The sequence below is a fragment of the Cicer arietinum genome, chromosome 6, assembly GCF_000331145.2.
Source record: "Cicer arietinum cultivar CDC Frontier isolate Library 1 chromosome 6, Cicar.CDCFrontier_v2.0, whole genome shotgun sequence".
Lineage (NCBI taxonomy): Eukaryota > Viridiplantae > Streptophyta > Magnoliopsida > Fabales > Fabaceae > Cicer > Cicer arietinum.
The window spans coordinates 5449723-5466901 of record NC_021165.2 but is presented as its reverse complement, the minus strand read 5'-3'; the positions used below and the strand labels follow the sequence as shown (position 1 = coordinate 5466901).

Sequence of the window (17179 nt, the reverse complement as noted above, 5' to 3'; positions counted from 1 at the left end):
TAACAAAATATTATTATTAAAATATAAAATGAATGTTTCGCATCTTACTTTAGGAATCATTTAGAGTTGATTTGGCCGTGGCTACACATTTGTTAATAACAAAATAAGGTTCGAAATCTATAGTATATATATATATATATATATATGTACTATTAAAATTACTCTCCTTCTCTGATTTTTTTAATAAAATAATTTTAAAAGTAACTCTTCATTTGATAGTGATAAAAAACTCAAACACTTAAAAAAATTGTAAGATTCGAACATTAATTCTCCGATAAAATAAAGATAATTTGCTTTTTTATGTTCAACACATTTTTTTTAAAAAAATATTAGTCATTGTTAAGTAATTAATACATCATATTTTGTTAGAATCATATATCCTTTTAAATGGAGGGAGTAAAATGCTACTCTGTTTATGTATAAAAAAATAATAATATCATTCCGTTCTAAAATATAAATAAAAAATTATTAAAAAATTAAATTAAACATATTAATTTTGTTTAATTTATTTTTTATGGTGGAGAATGAAAGAGAGTATAATATCATATTTATTGATACAATATTGACTTAATTTCTTCGTAAGTCACAATTGATACTTAAAATATAATAGAAATAAAATATGATAAAAATATAATAAAGATAAAATAATAGTGACATCATAAACATTATCGTATTTTATATTAGATAGACACATCATAACAAATCGAATACTATTTATTTTATCTTGTCATGTATTTGGTATAAATCTTATCATTACATAATATAAAATATATTAAGTTTAAATAACAAAATTACCATTGTGAACTATATACATAATATTATTTTCTAATTAATTTATAATACTTTTAATTTTTAAATATTATAAATTGATAACAAAATACTAAAATAAATTAAATAAGTGATAAAATAATTATATTTAAAACAACTCATTGGTACTACTATCTAAAAATTTCAATTTTATTTTATAAATTCATTGGTAATCAAATGATTATATTTTATTTATTAGAGAAATTAAATGAAGATATGATACATATTATCTATAAATAGCAAAACTATCCATATAAATTAATTATATTTATGTAATTTTTGTCTTCATAATTTTAAATAATAGCTTATTAAATTATATAAAATGACAAAACTGTCATTTTAATATACTCATACATATTTCTGTAAGTTAATTATTAACATTTTATTTTTAAATTTAATATCGAATTACATTATTTTTTATTTATATTTTATTATATTTCAATTTTTTTATATTTTAAATGATATTTTATCAAAATAATAAAATAAATTGTTATTCTATTTTATAAATATCTAACTCGGCTCATACTAAAAATAATGTTTTTAATCATATTGATCCACAAAATGAATAATTTATTTTTATGGTGTTTGTTTTCATACCTATCAAATAGTCCCTTACTTTGTTACTTTAAGGTTTGTTAGTTTAAAGGGAGTATTTTTATACCTTGTTGTTTAACATCGAGATCTTGTTAGCTGATAGTTAATCTCGATTCAAGTAATTTTGACCATTGATTTAATGCATAAACCTGCATACTATTCTCTCTTTACGATGAATATCAATTCAACCAAAAAATATTGACTATCCAAAACACAATATTTTAAAATAAATATTATTTTTAATCTAATTTAAATTATTTCATTTGTCTTATAACGATGAATTCATTTTTAACAAATTATTATCTCAAAAAAATATAAATTTTTACTTTTTAATTAATATTAATTATTTTTTAATTATATTATGTAATTAATATTATATATTATTTCTTTTTTATTTATATTTTTTTTAATAGATGTGAAATAGCAAATGAATCATACACTATGGGATGAATTTTTTTTTTTTAATTTGTGCACTTCAATAATATTAAATGCTTACTTACAAAAGATCAACTTCTCTGACAGTGAACGACCAGTCTCTCAATAAATAACTTATTTATAAAAATATATGTTAAAATAAATTATCATTTTAATTTTTAAAGCATTTTTAATTATAAATTTTAATTTAATTAATATTAATTGCATGACTTTTAAAATGAAAATTAAATTTGTGATTTGCAAAATTCAAAAACTATTCTTAGCGAAAAGTAGCCATTATTAACATAATTAGAAATAGAAAAAGTGATAATTTTCAGCGTAGTGCAATCAAAATCCAATCTTGGATAAACTCTCTTTGAATCCAAGTTTCATCCTCTTCTGGGTTCTCTTCAAACTTCATTCTAGTGCAATGTCAATGTCTCTCTCTCTCTTCTTCTTCTTCTCTCACTAACAACACTTTTCAAATCTAGGATTTAAAAACTCTTGTTCCTCTTCCATTTCTTCATTCATAAATCTATAGACAAACACATTATCATTAGTGTTTTTTTCTAACCTTTGAACTTGCCTCAGTTAATTTGTTTCCGGGAAATTCAGTTTTTGTTGTCTCCTAAGTCATACTTTTGTTGGAAAAAAATAGTTCTTTAACTTTTTTGCTTAGTTTGAAGCTGTTGAATTAACAAGTAAGAAGGAACAATTAAATACAGAAAACATAGGTTGGTTGAAAAAAAATGAAGTTTTTTACTTCATTGTTGTTTCTGAGTTTGGTTTCTATGTTCCCCTTTGTGGTTTTTGGCATGGTGGTTTCAAATGAAGGTACGAGTTGTGACTGTGTATTCATTCTCTCTCTAAGATCTCAATTATTCACTTTTTTAATCTCTGTTTGGTTGTTGGAAAAAGATAAAGAAAGCATAAAACTTGGTTAATTTGATCTTTTTTTTGTTACTGTTTTTGTTGGAACATGAAAGTAAATGATTTCTTCTAAATTCTAACTTAATGTGTATATAGTCATCATCATGTAGTTGTAAAATGTCATTTCTGTTTCTTGTGTGAACTTGGGAGTTTTGAGATTAATTAATTTAATTGCTTTTCACATTAATGAAGATTTGCATTGCTTTTTTTTTCTTTCTAACTTTTGATTTTTTGTTTATGCACAGTTTGGGCACTTAAAACCTTCAAAGAAGCTGTGTATGATGATCCACATATGGTTTTATCCAATTGGAATACTCTTGATTCAGATCCTTGTGACTGGAATGGAGTTTTGTGCTCTGCGACTCGAGATCATGTCATCAAGCTGTAAGTTACAATTGGTTCATTTAAATAATTTCTTTGAGATTATCAGTTGATGACATGTACTTTTAAGCTAACAGATTTCTAATACTACAAATTGGGATCTTTCTTTGCAGAAACATATCAGGAGCATTGCTAAGAGGATTTCTTGCTCCAGAAATTGGAAAAATTGCCTACTTGCAAGAACTGTATGATTCTCATCCCCAAAACTTTATTTAATTAGAGTCTGTGTTAACAACTAATACACTAACATTTGTCTATAAATTTTGTTTCCGTGTATAATAGCACTGGAGTATCATGGTTGTGACTAATTTGTGGTTGTTATTGTTGTAGGATCTTGCATGGAAACAATCTCATTGGAATAATACCGAAAGAATTAAGCGCGTTAAAGTCTCTTAAGGTGTTGGATTTGGGAAAAAATCAGTTATCAGGACCAATTCCTAAAGAGATTGGAAATTTGACTCAAATTGTAAAAATGTAATAAGAAATCAATATGTTATGCTATGCTCTTCATAATTAGATAAAAATTTTGATTTTTGAAATTTAGTCATGGACTCATGCATTCAACTCTATTTGAATTTCTTGCAGAAATTTGCAGTCCAATGGTTTGACTGGTAGGTTACCTTCTGAGCTTGCAAATTTGAAATACCTTCAAGAACTTCGGTTAGATAGGAATAAGCTTGAAGGACCTGTTCCTGCTTCTAGCAGTTCAAATTTTTCTTCAAATATGCATGAAATGTGAGTAACAAGATTTAAATTTAAATTTGAATTAGTAGATAGTTTGTTTGTGGATTCATTATCCTCATTAATGTAAGTCTTTTCCCATCTACTAGCTGATAAAACTTTTCTTTCTTTATTGCCCTATTTGGATTAACTTTTAGGTTATGCAAACTTTTCAACTTATTTAGTTTTTAATTTATGATAAAGCCATTATCATTTTACTCCTAAAGTATTTATATAGAAGTTAAATGAGAAGGCTTATCAAAAAATTGTTGTCTAAAGTTGTGAGATATGTCAATGTGTCATTGCTACTAATGTCACCCTTGCAATTACGAAGTTTTTGTGGCCATAAAAACTGTCAAGCTCACAATTAAGTATAAAATAACAAGTTATACCATAAAAATATGGACCTTGTGAATTTAATTCCTATTGATCCCATTATATATTCAGGTATGCCTCAAATAAGAATTCAACTGGCTTCTGTCGTTCGTCACTTAAAGTTGCAGATTTTTCATATAACTTTTTGGTTGGTAGCATACCGAAATGCTTGGAGTATCTTCCAAGGTACTTTTTTTTAATCTTCTTGGCATGTTGGCATTCTAATCAACCTCCATACTTAGAAAACATGAACTGTCATACAGAACTAGCTTTCAAGGGAATTGCCTCCATGTCAAAGAAATAAAACAGCGGACTAAAGTTCAATGTGGTACGTCTGACATATTATACTATATTCTGCGTTTATATTCCTTTTTTGAAATCGAACCTGGTGTTGAAAATGGAAAAGTGCATCATTGTGATATGTAAAGATGTAATTTGAATTTTGTGGATTTGATATGCATTTGGTTAACTGTTCCTGGCTTGTTTTACATCTAACAATGAATTATTATTTCATAGCTGGAGCTTCGCCTGCCCAAGGTCATCCAGTAGTGAAACCACCGAAACGCCAATCTAAAGCTGAACATGTTTCAAAGCATCAAGGATCTTCAAAACCTGCTTGGCTTTTGGCTATCGAAATAGCGACCGGAACCATGGTTGGTTCTCTCTTTCTAATCGGTATTCTCACTGCTATCCAAAGGTGTAACAACAAATCATCCATCATTATTCCTTGGAAGAAATCTGCAAGCGAGAAAGAGCAAATGACGGTATTTGTAGGTTCGATTTCTCACTTCCTTTGTTTCGTACTTTGTATTTAATACTAATATTTCTATGGCTATTTTGAACATATTTAATAACACTAACAATATGCAGACTCCGAGATGTTGAAAGATGTGATGAGATACAGCAGACAGGAGCTTGAGGTGGCCTGTGAAGACTTCAGCAACATAATTGGATCCTCGCCTGATAGTATCGTCTACAAGGGTATAATGAAAGGTGGACCTGAGATTGCTGTAATTTCACTCTGCATCAAGGAAGAGAATTGGACTGGACACCTTGAACTTTATTTTCAAAGAGAGGTAAATGGAACATTCCAACGCCTGCAGCGTGCTAAAATTGCGAAATGAATAATTAAATCGAGCCTTGAAATTTTTCTGTTATTGGTGTCATGCAGGTGGCAGACTTGGCAAGGTTAAATCATGTGAATACAGGAAAGCTATTAGGCTATTGTAGAGAGAGCAATCCATTTACAAGGATGCTGGTTTTTGATTATGCATCAAATGGAACACTATATGAGCACCTGCATTGTTGTAAGTAGAGATTCTTAGCTAGTAGTATTTATTTATTTTGTGTGTTACAATTCCTTAAAATATGAAGTTATGACTACAGATGAAGAAGGGTGCCAATTATCTTGGACACGGCGCATGAAAATCATCATAGGCATCGCTCGAGGACTAAAGTATTTGCACACTGAAATTGAACCTCCATTCACTATCTCAGAGTTGAATTCAAATGCTGTATACCTTACAGATGATTTTTCCCCTAAGGTGTGCAACTGTGCATGCAACCTATAGTTTAAATTTTCTAATGCGTTCATTTGATATGCATCGATGTTTATCTGTTGTATGTTATTGTTGCCATTGATAAATTTAAATTGCAGTTGGTTGATTTTGAAAGTTGGAAGACAATTCTGGAAAGATCAGAAAAAAATTCTGGTTGTGTTAGCAGCCAAGGTGCTGTTTGTATTCTTCCAAACTCCCTTCAAGCACGCTATCTCGATACCAAAGGAAACATTTATGCTTTTGCAGTACTTCTACTGGAGATTATCAGTGGAAGATCTCCATACTGCAAGGACAAAGGTTACTTAGTAGATTGGGTAAGAACTTTCTTGAACTTCTATTATTATTATTGTTATTATGGAAAAAACTTTCATATACTAATAAACACTAACTTTCAAAGGGTACTTAGTGGATTGAGTCTCTAATGTTGTACTCATATATGTGATACAGGCCAGGGATTATCTTGAGATGCCAGAAGTAATGTCATATGTGGTGGATCCTGAGTTGAAACATTTTGGATATGATGACCTCAAAGTAATATGTGAGGTAATAACACTTTGTATTAGTCCTGACTCCAGTGTCTGTCCATCGATGCGAGAATTGTGCAGCATGCTGGAGAGCAGAATCGACACATCGATAAGTGTGGAGCTCAAGTCATCATCTTTAGCTTGGGCTGAACTAGCACTTTCATCATAATATTTGAGTAGTCAATACTCAAAACTAACATCATACACTGAAGCAGACTTATATAATTGATGGGAGCTTCTTTTCTCAACCTCCACATGCACTTCGAAAATCCGAAACACCTTACTTTTTGGTTGCTTTTGATTATTTTTTTTTCATTCTATTTAGCTATATATATACTTACATGTAAATGATTGTTCAAAAAAAGGAAATGTGCAAGGATTAATCCAAGACAAGTTATCCTTGTAAATGTGGCTAACAAGTTGAAGTCCATAAATTGATAAATGAAAGGAAGAAGATTGTGCTGAACATTTTGGTTCTGTATATATATTTAGCACTTTTATGATTCATCTTGGAGCCTACACTTGTTCAGAGGTTTATTGTTTTTGGCTGAACACAATGCACAAAGTTAAGCTAAGTGTCGGTGTCTTCAATTCTTTGTTCCCTTATTCATTCATATCCACAATATTTTACTAGTAGGTAGGCAACCCAATGATTACATGAATTTGGTCTCGGTGAGTGTGAGGCGTATAATCACAAATTCACAATGCACAGAATCAAAATCTCCAAGAGATGGGCACTTATTGATCAGATGCATTGCTTTTACTCAAACGATTAAAATTTTGGACCGTACAGTGTCCCTTTGCAATTTTTTTTAATAATTAACCTTATACAATAATACACTTGTTTGGTATGTGAGTGTGCTGCACGCAAAATAAATTCCAGTGGCAGCAACAATTTCAAGCTTCCACCAAAGTACTATCATCAAGTATGATAATAAAAGCAACATGTGTTTGCCAGAAAATTACGCTTTCAAAATTTAATTATATAGTAACTTCAAGGGGAATGATTCAGACATCAAATACTGTGTATATTTTCACATTCAAATAACACAGCTATAACCTTCATGTCCTTTCTAATAATCTGAATCAAAGTAATTATTTTTATTTTTTCAAAATAATTTTTTTTATAAAAGAATCTGGACTCATTTGATTGATACGATAAGAAATATGATTATAAATTTATCACATCATGTTTGAATCGAATGTTTGATGAACTAAGATATAATATTTTAATTCAAAATTCTATCTTATGCCCTTCTTGGTGAATTTTCAATTATGAATATAAGTTTGTTACAAACCACTAAAATAAGATAAGAACAATCATTTACTCTTATAAAATATAATTTAAAATATAAAATTGAAATATAACAAAATATAAATATAAAAATAATTTATAAAATTATAAATTAAATTAAAAATATAAAAATAATTAACAGAATTTGATATTAAACTTAAAAATAAAATTTTAGTAATTAACTTGAAAAATATTTATGATTTTATCACAAGAGTAGTTTTGCATTTTTATATAATTTAATAAATAAGTATTCAAAATTATAAAAATCAATTAAAATTTTAAAATAAATATAATATATTAACAAAGTATTTTTGCCATTTAAATATAATATATATCATATCTTTATTTACATTCTAACAAATAAAATAAAATTATTTGGTTACTAATATTAAAAAAAATTAAATTATTTATTTAGTAATGTCACCTGTATAATTTTAAATATAAAATTATTTTATTACTTATTTAATTTTTTTGTTAATTTATAATATAAAATATAATCAATTAATTTAAAAAAAATTAATATATAATTATTCACAATGATAATTTTATTATTTAAATATAATATATATTATATCATATCATGATGAAAATAATATTTATCCTGTCATTAACCTATAATATCCTTATCCAACTTTATATTAGACCCTCAAAGTGATTCTATTCTTATTTTTCACAATTACCAGCATAAATAAATTTCCCTAATTAAATTCTAAAATAAGATTTTTTTTACAAAACAAATTAATAATGTGAATACAAATTATTCTAAAATTAAAATGTAAGTAACTTCTTAAGAAAACTAAAATCCAAACAAACAAGCCACTCTAAAAAATTAGGCTGTTAAGATCCCAATGGCAATAGGTAACTCTATCAGCACCACTTCCTTACAGGGAGTCACTGGAATATCTGTGCGGCATTAGTGCAAAACTGATTATGCATTCACACCGAACTAGTAGGCCAATAAAATCCAAAAATTGGCTTCGCAACAGGTGCAAACCACAAATCATGCTGTTAATTATATTCCATATATCATCCATACTATTTATCTTATACATGAAGATGAATCATGCTTTACATCATATTCGTTAATATCTTTAACAATCTTCCTGGTAACATTCAAAATCAAGAAATAAAAAACAAAATTGAGGGGCTAGAAAAGCCAGCTAATCCAAGTTTTGAACATCCACTACTTGCGCTTAGAGCGTGAGTAGTGATTGTCATTTGGATTTCTTCTCCCGCTGAAAGTTGCTAATGCTTTCCTTACGGGAGCCTGGAAAGGAGCTCCCTTATCATTGTGGTGGCTGAAAACATTGTCTGGCGTAAAGAAATCATCGTCCTACAAAGCGTATTAAGCTCCGTTAGTTTGATGTTATTTAAAATAATTGAGAAAGAAAAAGAAAAGAATCACACTATCGTGGAACCACCTTGTTGGCTTTCTTCTTTGTTTTAGGATAAAGTACCCTTTGAGGCAGTTGATCTTCACGGAGAATAACGTTTTTTGTGACTGCATCTCTTCCACCTTGGGGCAAAGGCAATGAGAACTGCACATAGAGTCGATATTAATAACAACCCATGAATCAAGTATTCAACAATTACAAAGATAACCAAGTGACTGACAGAACACATCTTTTGTTATACAATGATGACTAGCAGCCATAAGAAAAAATCAATTAATATGTACTAGTATCTCATAACATATACTCACCTTTGTGCCACGTAATGTAATTCGTGGTCGACGGGCTGCCAACATTATTCCATTTTCATTAACAGTGACTGCTACCTTCCTTAAGGTGCCACCATTTCCACATTTTGGACAGAAAATCCTCCCAATTTCAGCAGTAACAGCGAAGCAGGCATGACACTTAAGTATCCATCTGGAATGCAAATAATTAACAGATTACCACATATATACAATAGCATACTGTGTTGCATAGGGTAGCATAATTATACTATTGCACAATGTTATATAAAACATACAAGTCCAAGTCACAATTCCTTCAAGCATTCAAAATTTCACTTCAGATAGCAAAGATAGGTAATGTGATATAGCATATTGAATATTGAAGAAGCTACTAACAAATAAAAATTACCTGTGCAATTGGTGTATCTGTGATCCTCCAGGTGCCAGCAAGCGCAAACCCATTTGGAGAAGAACATTTTGCATCGCAAAGTCACCAGTTATACAGGCCACAGTTGACTCAGACAAAGATCTAACCATCCAACTTTGCTCACTGACATCATCATCTGCATTTGAAAAATCAGCAGCTTCACTGGTCTGGCTTGCGATTTCAGAGTAATTTGATTTGTCATTGACGGGATCTGTTTCACATGATTTAATATCCATAATTGCACTGCCATCAGACACACTTTCCAGCAGTCCAGCATTCTTTGATTGGAGTTCTTCGGGTGACAAACTTAGTGCGTTTTCTTCATTAAGAGCTTCAAGTGAACCTTCTTCCAGAGTCATTTGCTTCAGAGTTGCAGAGAGGGCTTCATCCCCATAGTTCTCGGCAGATATCATATCATTCTTGGAAACAACATTTTCAATATGCTTCTCATCATTGTTTTCATGAACCTGGTTTGAAGCCTTAGCATCTTCACTAACACTGCCATCAATGTTTTCTTCCATATCTTGAGGATCTTGATTGCTGGATAATGCTTCATATTGCTCACGTCTAGCCTTCCTTCTTAGAAATCTCCTGTGAGTACTACGACTGACAGCAGGCATCCAATCACCGCCGTTGTCCTCAACTTCTCCTTGAGATGCATTAATTCCTTCAGCCACCGTCTTCCCTTCAAGGTTTACCACCTTTTTCTTAGGCAGATAATTCTTACGTCTCATTGAACCACGCTCACCACCATCATGAATTTCCAAAGGAGTTTCAGCAGTATGGTCAACCGAACCATCAACAGAGAGATCATCTTGTGGAACAATGTTCAAACTCAAGTCCTGCAAAGGAAGGATTCTCGAATTGGAATTCACATTGTCCTCATTTTCGCGTTCCAATGCTTCCCACTCTTGCAAATTAGGAACATTCAAACCCCATCCCGGCAAGTCCTTCTCGGGAAGCCTCTTCACATTCACAGTTTGCACCGGAGGCGGGCTGTCCTTAAGATGTTTTGTTCCATGAATCTGAGCCTCCAAAGTATAAGCTAGCGCTATAAGTTTGATATCAACATCTGATAGAGTCTGTAGGTCACCAGTAACCCTAGCAAATTTGACAACTACCACAACATCCCATTGGTAAAAAGAGTTCCAAGTTAGAATCCAAAATATTAATTCATATAACAAACAAATAGAAACATTAGGGTTGTGAAATTGCTTGAGGGAACTTATAAAAACGGCTGATGACATCATATGTGTAAGCGTTTGTTCAGCTTATTTCCACAATCTCTTAAAAATAGGTTATGAACATTGCTTATAGCTTAAACGAATTCAGTAACAATATGACTTCATTTCATATTTTGTTATCTTAGTAGCTTAGACAAAAGCAGTTATGCTTTAATTATTGAAACAGGCCATAGTATTTAATACAAAATAATTCTTCAAAATGAGAAGAAACTAATAATTAGGTAAAATTAAAAACTAATAAAGATACCTTTGTTGATGGATTCAGGGGAAGGTTCCATGGTTTGGATAGTGAAGGGAAGGAAAGAGAGTCTATGGCGAGAAACGGGATCACGAATTTCCTCGATGACTTCGGGGACAGAGACAAACTTATCGGCGAGAGAGTGTAGTGTTTCGCCGGATTGGATGACGGCGTTGGCGTCGACAATGGCAACGGAGATACCATGACGGTTACGAGTATCTTCCAGAATGTGTTGGGTATTTAAGAGTAGTGGTTGTTGTTGCTGAGGTGGCGGTGCGTCCTTCTTGACAATGGTGCTCCAACACGATGCTTTTGGTGATGAAGATTCCTCCATGATTATTTATTTACCTGTGATTCAATTCATTATCGATTAACGAAGAACGAATGTGAAAAATGGTTTGCGAAGAACGAATGTGAAAAATGGTTTGCGAAGAACGAATTTTACCTGAATTTGATAGGCTGTGTGAAAAACAGCTCTACCGCCGTTTTTGTTTGGTTTAGGGTTCTATTTGGGTTTAGGAACACTACGCCTGGGTTCTTCACCTTTTCTTTTTATATATATATATATATATCAATTTTATTAAATTTTGTTGACATTAAATACATTAGTTGGACTTAAAAAAATAATTTATGATAAAAAACAAAAATATAATTTTAATCTAACTTTGAATTCTTCAAAAGAATTTTTTTTTTCTAACAAAACTTATTATAAAACGATACTTTTTAATTTTAAATAAATAAAAATAATAATTATTAAAAAATTAAATAATTTTTAAAATAAAAATAATGGACATGACATATGTAACTTAAGTAAATTAGTAAATATAAAGATGAATAAGTAATTTAATAATAAATTTTTATTTTTATTATTCAACTTATTTATATGAAATACATGATATTTAAAAATTCATGTAAATTTTGTTGTATCAAGTGGCAAAATATCTTTCATTTCGGTACTAGTCACAAAATACTACAGAAAAATAATCTTTCCATTACAAAAAAAATTACAATACATATAAACTATGATTATCTTTTATATTTGAATCTGCATATTAAGTTTTATTAATTTTTTGTGTTTAATAAAAAATTTGTATAATATTTAATAATAAATTTATAATGTAAAATATATAATAAATTAATAAATTTTATATTTATTTAAATATATTATTATTTTTTTCTTCGATAATCTAAAAATTAAGAGTAGTGGTTGTTGTTGCTGAGGTTGGCGGTGTGTTCTTTTTTACAATGGTGCTCCAACAAGATGCTTTTGTGATGAAGATTCCTCCATGACGAATGTTACCTGAGTTTGATCGGCTGTGTGAAAAACAGTTCTACCGCAGTTTTTATTTGGTTCAGAGTTCTATCTGGGTCTAGGAAAACTATTCCTGAGTTCTTTTTTCTTTTTTTAGGCTTAATTGCAGTTTTGGTCCTTCTATTTTAGCTGAATTGCGAAAGTAGTCCCCAAACAGAATTTTAGTCTAAAACTTGATGAAATTTTATTTTTTAAAGCTATACTACATTATTTATGGTCATATATTTCAGGTACAATTGTTGCAAATGAGATCTTGAGACATTGTGTGACTTAAATAAATGCAAAAAAAAATGAAATTTCATCAAGTTTTGGACCAAAATTCTGCTTGGGGGACCAAAACTGGAGAGAAACAAAATGGGGGACTACTTTCGCAATTCAGTTAAAATAGAGAGACCAAAACTGCAATTAAGCCTTTTTATATATATATATATATATTTACTTTTTAGTATCCATAACAAAATATATTTTTTACTCCCACGATCAATTTTAGTAACAGTTGAAGAAACATGTTTAACTTTTCTTTAATTTTAAAATAAAATTTGATGAGATTGATTTTTTAAACACCGTGAACTTAAGAGTATATACTTTTATATTATTTTTAATATGTAACTATACTTTTAAATTTAACTATTTTAATAATATATATTTAGTTATTCTAAATTATTTATATATTTAATTTATATATAATGATACTGTAAAGAAATTTTATAATGTCAATCAATTATAATTATTAAATTATTATAAATATTTGACTTTTATATTTGACATCTAAGTTATATATATAGATGATAACGAAGTTTTAAGTTTATTAACAAAAAATTAGTATAAATACAGATATCAAAAAACTATTATTTAATTAATGAACTTACTTGTTTTATTTTGATACTTTCAAACTCTACGATAGTTAAAGTTTAAATTTTTTAAGAATAAAAGTTATCAAAACATGATTAAGAAATAAAATGAATGAAAAATTTCTTACAAAATAACTTAGTTGTCTATATTAAAAAAGAAATTACTATTCGGTTTAATATAGATTTAACCACACGAATTTAACTATTAAAGTGTCATCAAACCCTATTTTTTTATATAATTACCGTCACTTTTTATTTATTTTATTGTTGTTTTAATTTATATTTTGTTTACATTTGAATATTAGTAAAAATTGTTGTGAGTTTTTCCTATTATTAGGTATGTATATTAATTTTAAAAATATAATTTATTTGTTCTATACATTGAAAAGAAGTCTTTACAATTTGGGCTACTTATAGATCGGTACAGTACATCTAATATTTAGTATTCAATCTCGTGTAATAAAGTGGTTCTCTTTTTAGCATTACCTATTTAGTATTTACATGTTATATTTGGATGTAGAATTATTGGTACAGCACATTAGTAAATATCTTTAAAGGTACTATATTTAGAAGGATGAGATGCATATTTACAGCGCATGATAACTAATTAATCTACAATCTATGATACAATCGTGTTTTTTCTTTTTTTTTCTTAAACACGTTTAATGCTGTCTTTATTTTAAACATTTTTTTTAATTAAACTACATTTTTGTATCACGTTTAATTTCTAGTTTGCTTTTAACATGCACAAAACATAAAGTGAAATTCTTGTTTTTTTTATGTCATGTGCTAATCTATTTACCAAATGTTTACCGAATAAATAATACGGATTATGATGAGTAAATTTGTATCAAGCTTTATCCATGTGTCAACCAGGTATATGCTCATAGATTGTATTGGTTTTTCATCTTTGTACCAATATACTTCGACACACACAAAAAAAGATTAAAAAAAATGAGCATACATTACCAAGAAAGAAAGAAAAAGAGACATTACACATTATAATTCTTTAGGTAGCAACTATTGCACAAAACCCAACCTCAAGTGAAAAATCAAGTAGTCAAATTGGCAACTTGTAAGAAAACCAACCTATAATATATGTTACTAATCTTCAACCCACCACAACATGGCCCTTCAAGATCAAATAAGCCAAGAGTCTACAAAAACTAGAAAAACAAACAAGGTATCTAAGTACAAGGAAGAATGATGCATATGACAACACAAGTTGCTAAACAGCTAGGAATTAATCCATAACATTGAAGGAGAATATATTTAGCAAAAAAAGAGAGTCTTAGAGGGCTCGCCCTTTCACAATGTCCAAGCTCATCTCACTTGGATCAGTTGCTTGAAGTTCAACTTGAATGCCATCCAATTCTCTCTTGAATCTATCCTTAGAACTTGCATACACCATCTTCATCCTCACCCTTGAGGTATCGGGCGACCTGCACCCGATTCATAATCAACACTATGATTAACCGTTGATATTTAAATTTAGTAGTGGCCCTACGCATGTTCATGATAGACAATCAGGCATGGCTTCGATTATAAGGAGCACTAAATATTGTGCGACATTTTATTTTACTTTGTATATGTAAGTATCAAGATGAAAAAATTATACTGTAGATCAAATAACTGACTCTTTTAATGGAAGACTTCAGAAAGATAGCAGTTAAATATTAATTGTTCTCCCTTTCATAGAATAGTATTAGTAATGCAGCTTAATAATTGATCAAAAATAAGTGCAATTGACAATGTAATCAAGTTACCATGCATAAAAGAAGATCTTGCTTTTCTGACAGTTCTCATCTGTTGTGAAATCAAAATCATAGACAGCATAGCGACACTCATCAGCTGGAAAACTAGCCATAAAGTCATCATAACTTTCTGATGGCTCTCCTAATTTTTCAACCACAACTTGTTGTTCTTCTATTTTGAACACGATGAATCGATAGCTCCTCTTCGATTTAAGTTCTTGAAACCTCAGTTTGCAATCGTCGTGCACAGCCATTCCGGACGCTGCATTTGCCTGCCCGAAAACTTCATGCTATCAACTTAAGACTTCAATCATCAAACTAATAATAATTTGATGTGCTATGAAATGCAATTTCCAACTTAAGACTTCATCATGGATCAGGAAAATGCTAGAACAACACATTGATTTTAAGGAAATTTCATAGTAATATATGAAATGTAAGTTTTCAGCAGTTATGTATATAATACAAAATACAATGGTAATAATGTGCTTTCTTTTAAAGATGATGTCAGTCAGAGGGGCCGAACTGTTACACTTGTAAGGTGAAAATGTCTCTCTTTATAAATTCATTTCAAGATTATTCACAAAACAGCAACAACTAAAATAGTGAAAGAAAGGAAAAAAGAGAAATCATACCATTTTGCCAGCAATGAGAAAGAAGCGCCCTGTGAAATGTTAATGAAATGGAAGTAAGGGGGGAAATGGAGAATGGAAAATTGGAACAATAGAATAGACTCAATGACAAACTATAGAGACAAAATTATTAACGAATGAAGATCCTTATTTTTTGGGCCACGAGAGGTGGAACTTTGACAAGACTAAGATAGTGGTTGAAGAATAAAACTTTGGGGAGAAATTTATGGAATGTTTATGTTACAATCTATTTTGCTTCTTCGACAATGTATCCACAAGTTTGTTTCATGCTTCCACGTTTTTATTTTAGACAAACATGCTTCCACGTTAATTTTTTTTCTTTTGGTTATCTATCACTAATTAATTCAATAATATATATATTTATATATAAAAAACTAGATCATGCATGGACACACTGCCAAGTGTAACTTTTCTCCGTCCAAATTCATGTTTACCTGATATAATTGTCATCCATTAATCAGTCCTTTTTGTTTATATTTTAATCAATCTAATTTGAATTTAATTATAAATGATTTTATTCAATTTAAAATATGAAAATGTGTCTTATCAATTCGAAAATAATAAGCTAAATACCTTTTCTTTTTGAATTTCAACTTAATTCAAATATATTTTATTTCATATCAGAAAATAAGAATATAATTACTCCACACACATATTTCAAAACTTTTTAATTTATATTATTGAAATACAACATATCAACCATTTCAAGTCACATTCACTTGTGACTTGTTTACTAGTTCCATTATAACTATAACAGGGACCCTCTTGTACCATATATTCGTCTGATACTGTATAAAAATGTTGGTTGTATAGCTATTGAGTATTGACTAATAAGAGTTTCAGTGAGAAAGTTAACTAGTAGCATTAAGATAAACTTATCCACACAAAATCATTAGATCAGTAATGGAATAACATTCATCTAGAGCAATGAAAATTCACATAAGCAAAATGAAAAGTCATTTTCATTTGTTCAAAGAATCCCAAAGCAATGCCATATCAACATTGCCTCCTGAAACTACTATTCCTATATGCTTGCAATCCTTCAAAGCAGGATTTTTCTGAAACGTTTCTGACAGAACAGCAGCAAGGCCAATTGCTCCACTTGGTTCTACAACAATCTTAAGGATTTCAAAACACAGTTTCATGGCTTGAATAATTTCACTGTCTTCCACAGTTATTATGTCATCAACAAGATCTCGTACTACGGGCCTGCTCCAGAGCAAACTCGACAAATTAACAGAAGGAGACCACAAAACTTTATTTTCAGTTCATAATATGATTACTAAACATTTATTTTTACCATGTGAAATCTCCGAGAAATGCTCGAAGCCCGTCAGCTATAGTATTGGTCTCAGGCAATGTTATTATCCTCCCAGCCGCTTTAGATTGTGCTGCATCATCAGCACCTTTAGGGTCAGCAGCTA

General features: G+C 29.8%; 4 protein-coding genes across 7 annotated transcripts in view; 1 reads left to right on the top strand and 3 right to left on the bottom strand.

Annotated features, from left to right (window-relative positions):
- Positions 1-2140: 2140 nt before the first annotated feature.
- LOC101514484 (probable LRR receptor-like serine/threonine-protein kinase At1g63430) lies at positions 2141-6811 on the top strand. Its single transcript, XM_004503707.4, has 13 exons — positions 2141-2649; positions 2991-3129; positions 3240-3311; positions 3457-3600; positions 3712-3861; positions 4294-4407; positions 4485-4549; positions 4738-4995; positions 5092-5297; positions 5393-5528; positions 5608-5765; positions 5879-6094; positions 6228-6811. Exons 1-13 carry the CDS (start codon positions 2565-2567, stop codon positions 6471-6473), a joined length of 1989 nt encoding a protein of 662 aa, XP_004503764.1. The 5' UTR covers positions 2141-2564; the 3' UTR covers positions 6474-6811.
- A 1750-nt stretch (positions 6812-8561) lies between these two features.
- On the bottom strand, positions 8562-11738 carry LOC101515029 (RNA-binding NOB1-like protein). Its single transcript, XM_004503709.3, has 6 exons — positions 11631-11738; positions 11195-11533; positions 9686-10820; positions 9301-9469; positions 9020-9136; positions 8562-8931 (listed from the first exon to the last, which is right to left on the bottom strand). Exons 2-6 carry the CDS (start codon positions 11517-11519, stop codon positions 8782-8784), a joined length of 1896 nt encoding a protein of 631 aa, XP_004503766.1. The 5' UTR covers positions 11520-11533; positions 11631-11738; the 3' UTR covers positions 8562-8781.
- A 2586-nt stretch (positions 11739-14324) lies between these two features.
- Positions 14325-16055, bottom strand: LOC101515578 (actin-depolymerizing factor 7-like). Of its 3 annotated transcripts, none has more exons than XM_073370558.1 (3): positions 15738-16055; positions 15115-15392; positions 14325-14790 (listed from the first exon to the last, which is right to left on the bottom strand). In XM_073370558.1, the coding sequence occupies exons 1-3, from the start codon at positions 15738-15740 to the stop codon at positions 14640-14642; spliced, it is 432 nt and encodes a 143-aa protein (XP_073226659.1). In that variant the 5' UTR covers positions 15741-16055; the 3' UTR covers positions 14325-14639. The 3 variants fall into 3 exon arrangements, with proteins under 3 accessions (XP_073226659.1, XP_073226660.1, XP_004503768.1); XM_073370559.1 differs by having other exon boundaries at positions 15115-15385; positions 15738-16045; XM_004503711.4 differs by having other exon boundaries at positions 15115-15374; positions 15738-16023.
- Positions 16056-16598: 543 nt separating this feature from the next.
- The window catches only part of LOC101488331 (serine racemase), a 2891-nt gene continuing 2310 nt past the window's right edge, over positions 16599-17179 (bottom strand). For both annotated transcript variants that reach the window (XM_004503712.4, XM_073370557.1), the window contains exons 7-8: positions 17056-17168; positions 16599-16964 (exon numbers count right to left, since the gene is read on the bottom strand). In XM_004503712.4, the coding sequence (XP_004503769.1) occupies positions 16718-16964; positions 17056-17168 (360 nt within the window). In that variant the 3' untranslated portion in view covers positions 16599-16717. The remainder of the gene's footprint in view (positions 16965-17055; positions 17169-17179) is intronic.

Coding starts and splice junctions, on each gene's coding strand:
- LOC101514484 (XM_004503707.4), top strand. CDS start 2,565: ATGAAGTTTTTTACTTCATTGTTGTTTCTGAGTTTGGTTTCTATGTTC. Junction 3,862..4,293: donor TCTTCAAATATGCATGAAAT/GTGAGTAACAAG, acceptor TTATATATTCAG/GTATGCCTCAAATAAGAATT. Junction 5,766..5,878: donor CAGATGATTTTTCCCCTAAG/GTGTGCAACTGT, acceptor TTTAAATTGCAG/TTGGTTGATTTTGAAAGTTG.
- LOC101515029 (XM_004503709.3), bottom strand. CDS start 11,519: ATGGAGGAATCTTCATCACCAAAAGCATCGTGTTGGAGCACCATTGTC. Junction 9,470..9,685: donor CAGATACACCAATTGCACAG/GTAATTTTTATT, acceptor TTTGCATTCCAG/ATGGATACTTAAGTGTCATG. Junction 8,932..9,019: donor CAAAGAAGAAAGCCAACAAG/GTGGTTCCACGA, acceptor TACGCTTTGTAG/GACGATGATTTCTTTACGCC.
- LOC101515578 (XM_073370558.1), bottom strand. Junction 14,791..15,114: donor AAGATCTTCTTTTATGCATG/GTAACTTGATTA, acceptor AATCGGGTGCAG/GTCGCCCGATACCTCAAGGG.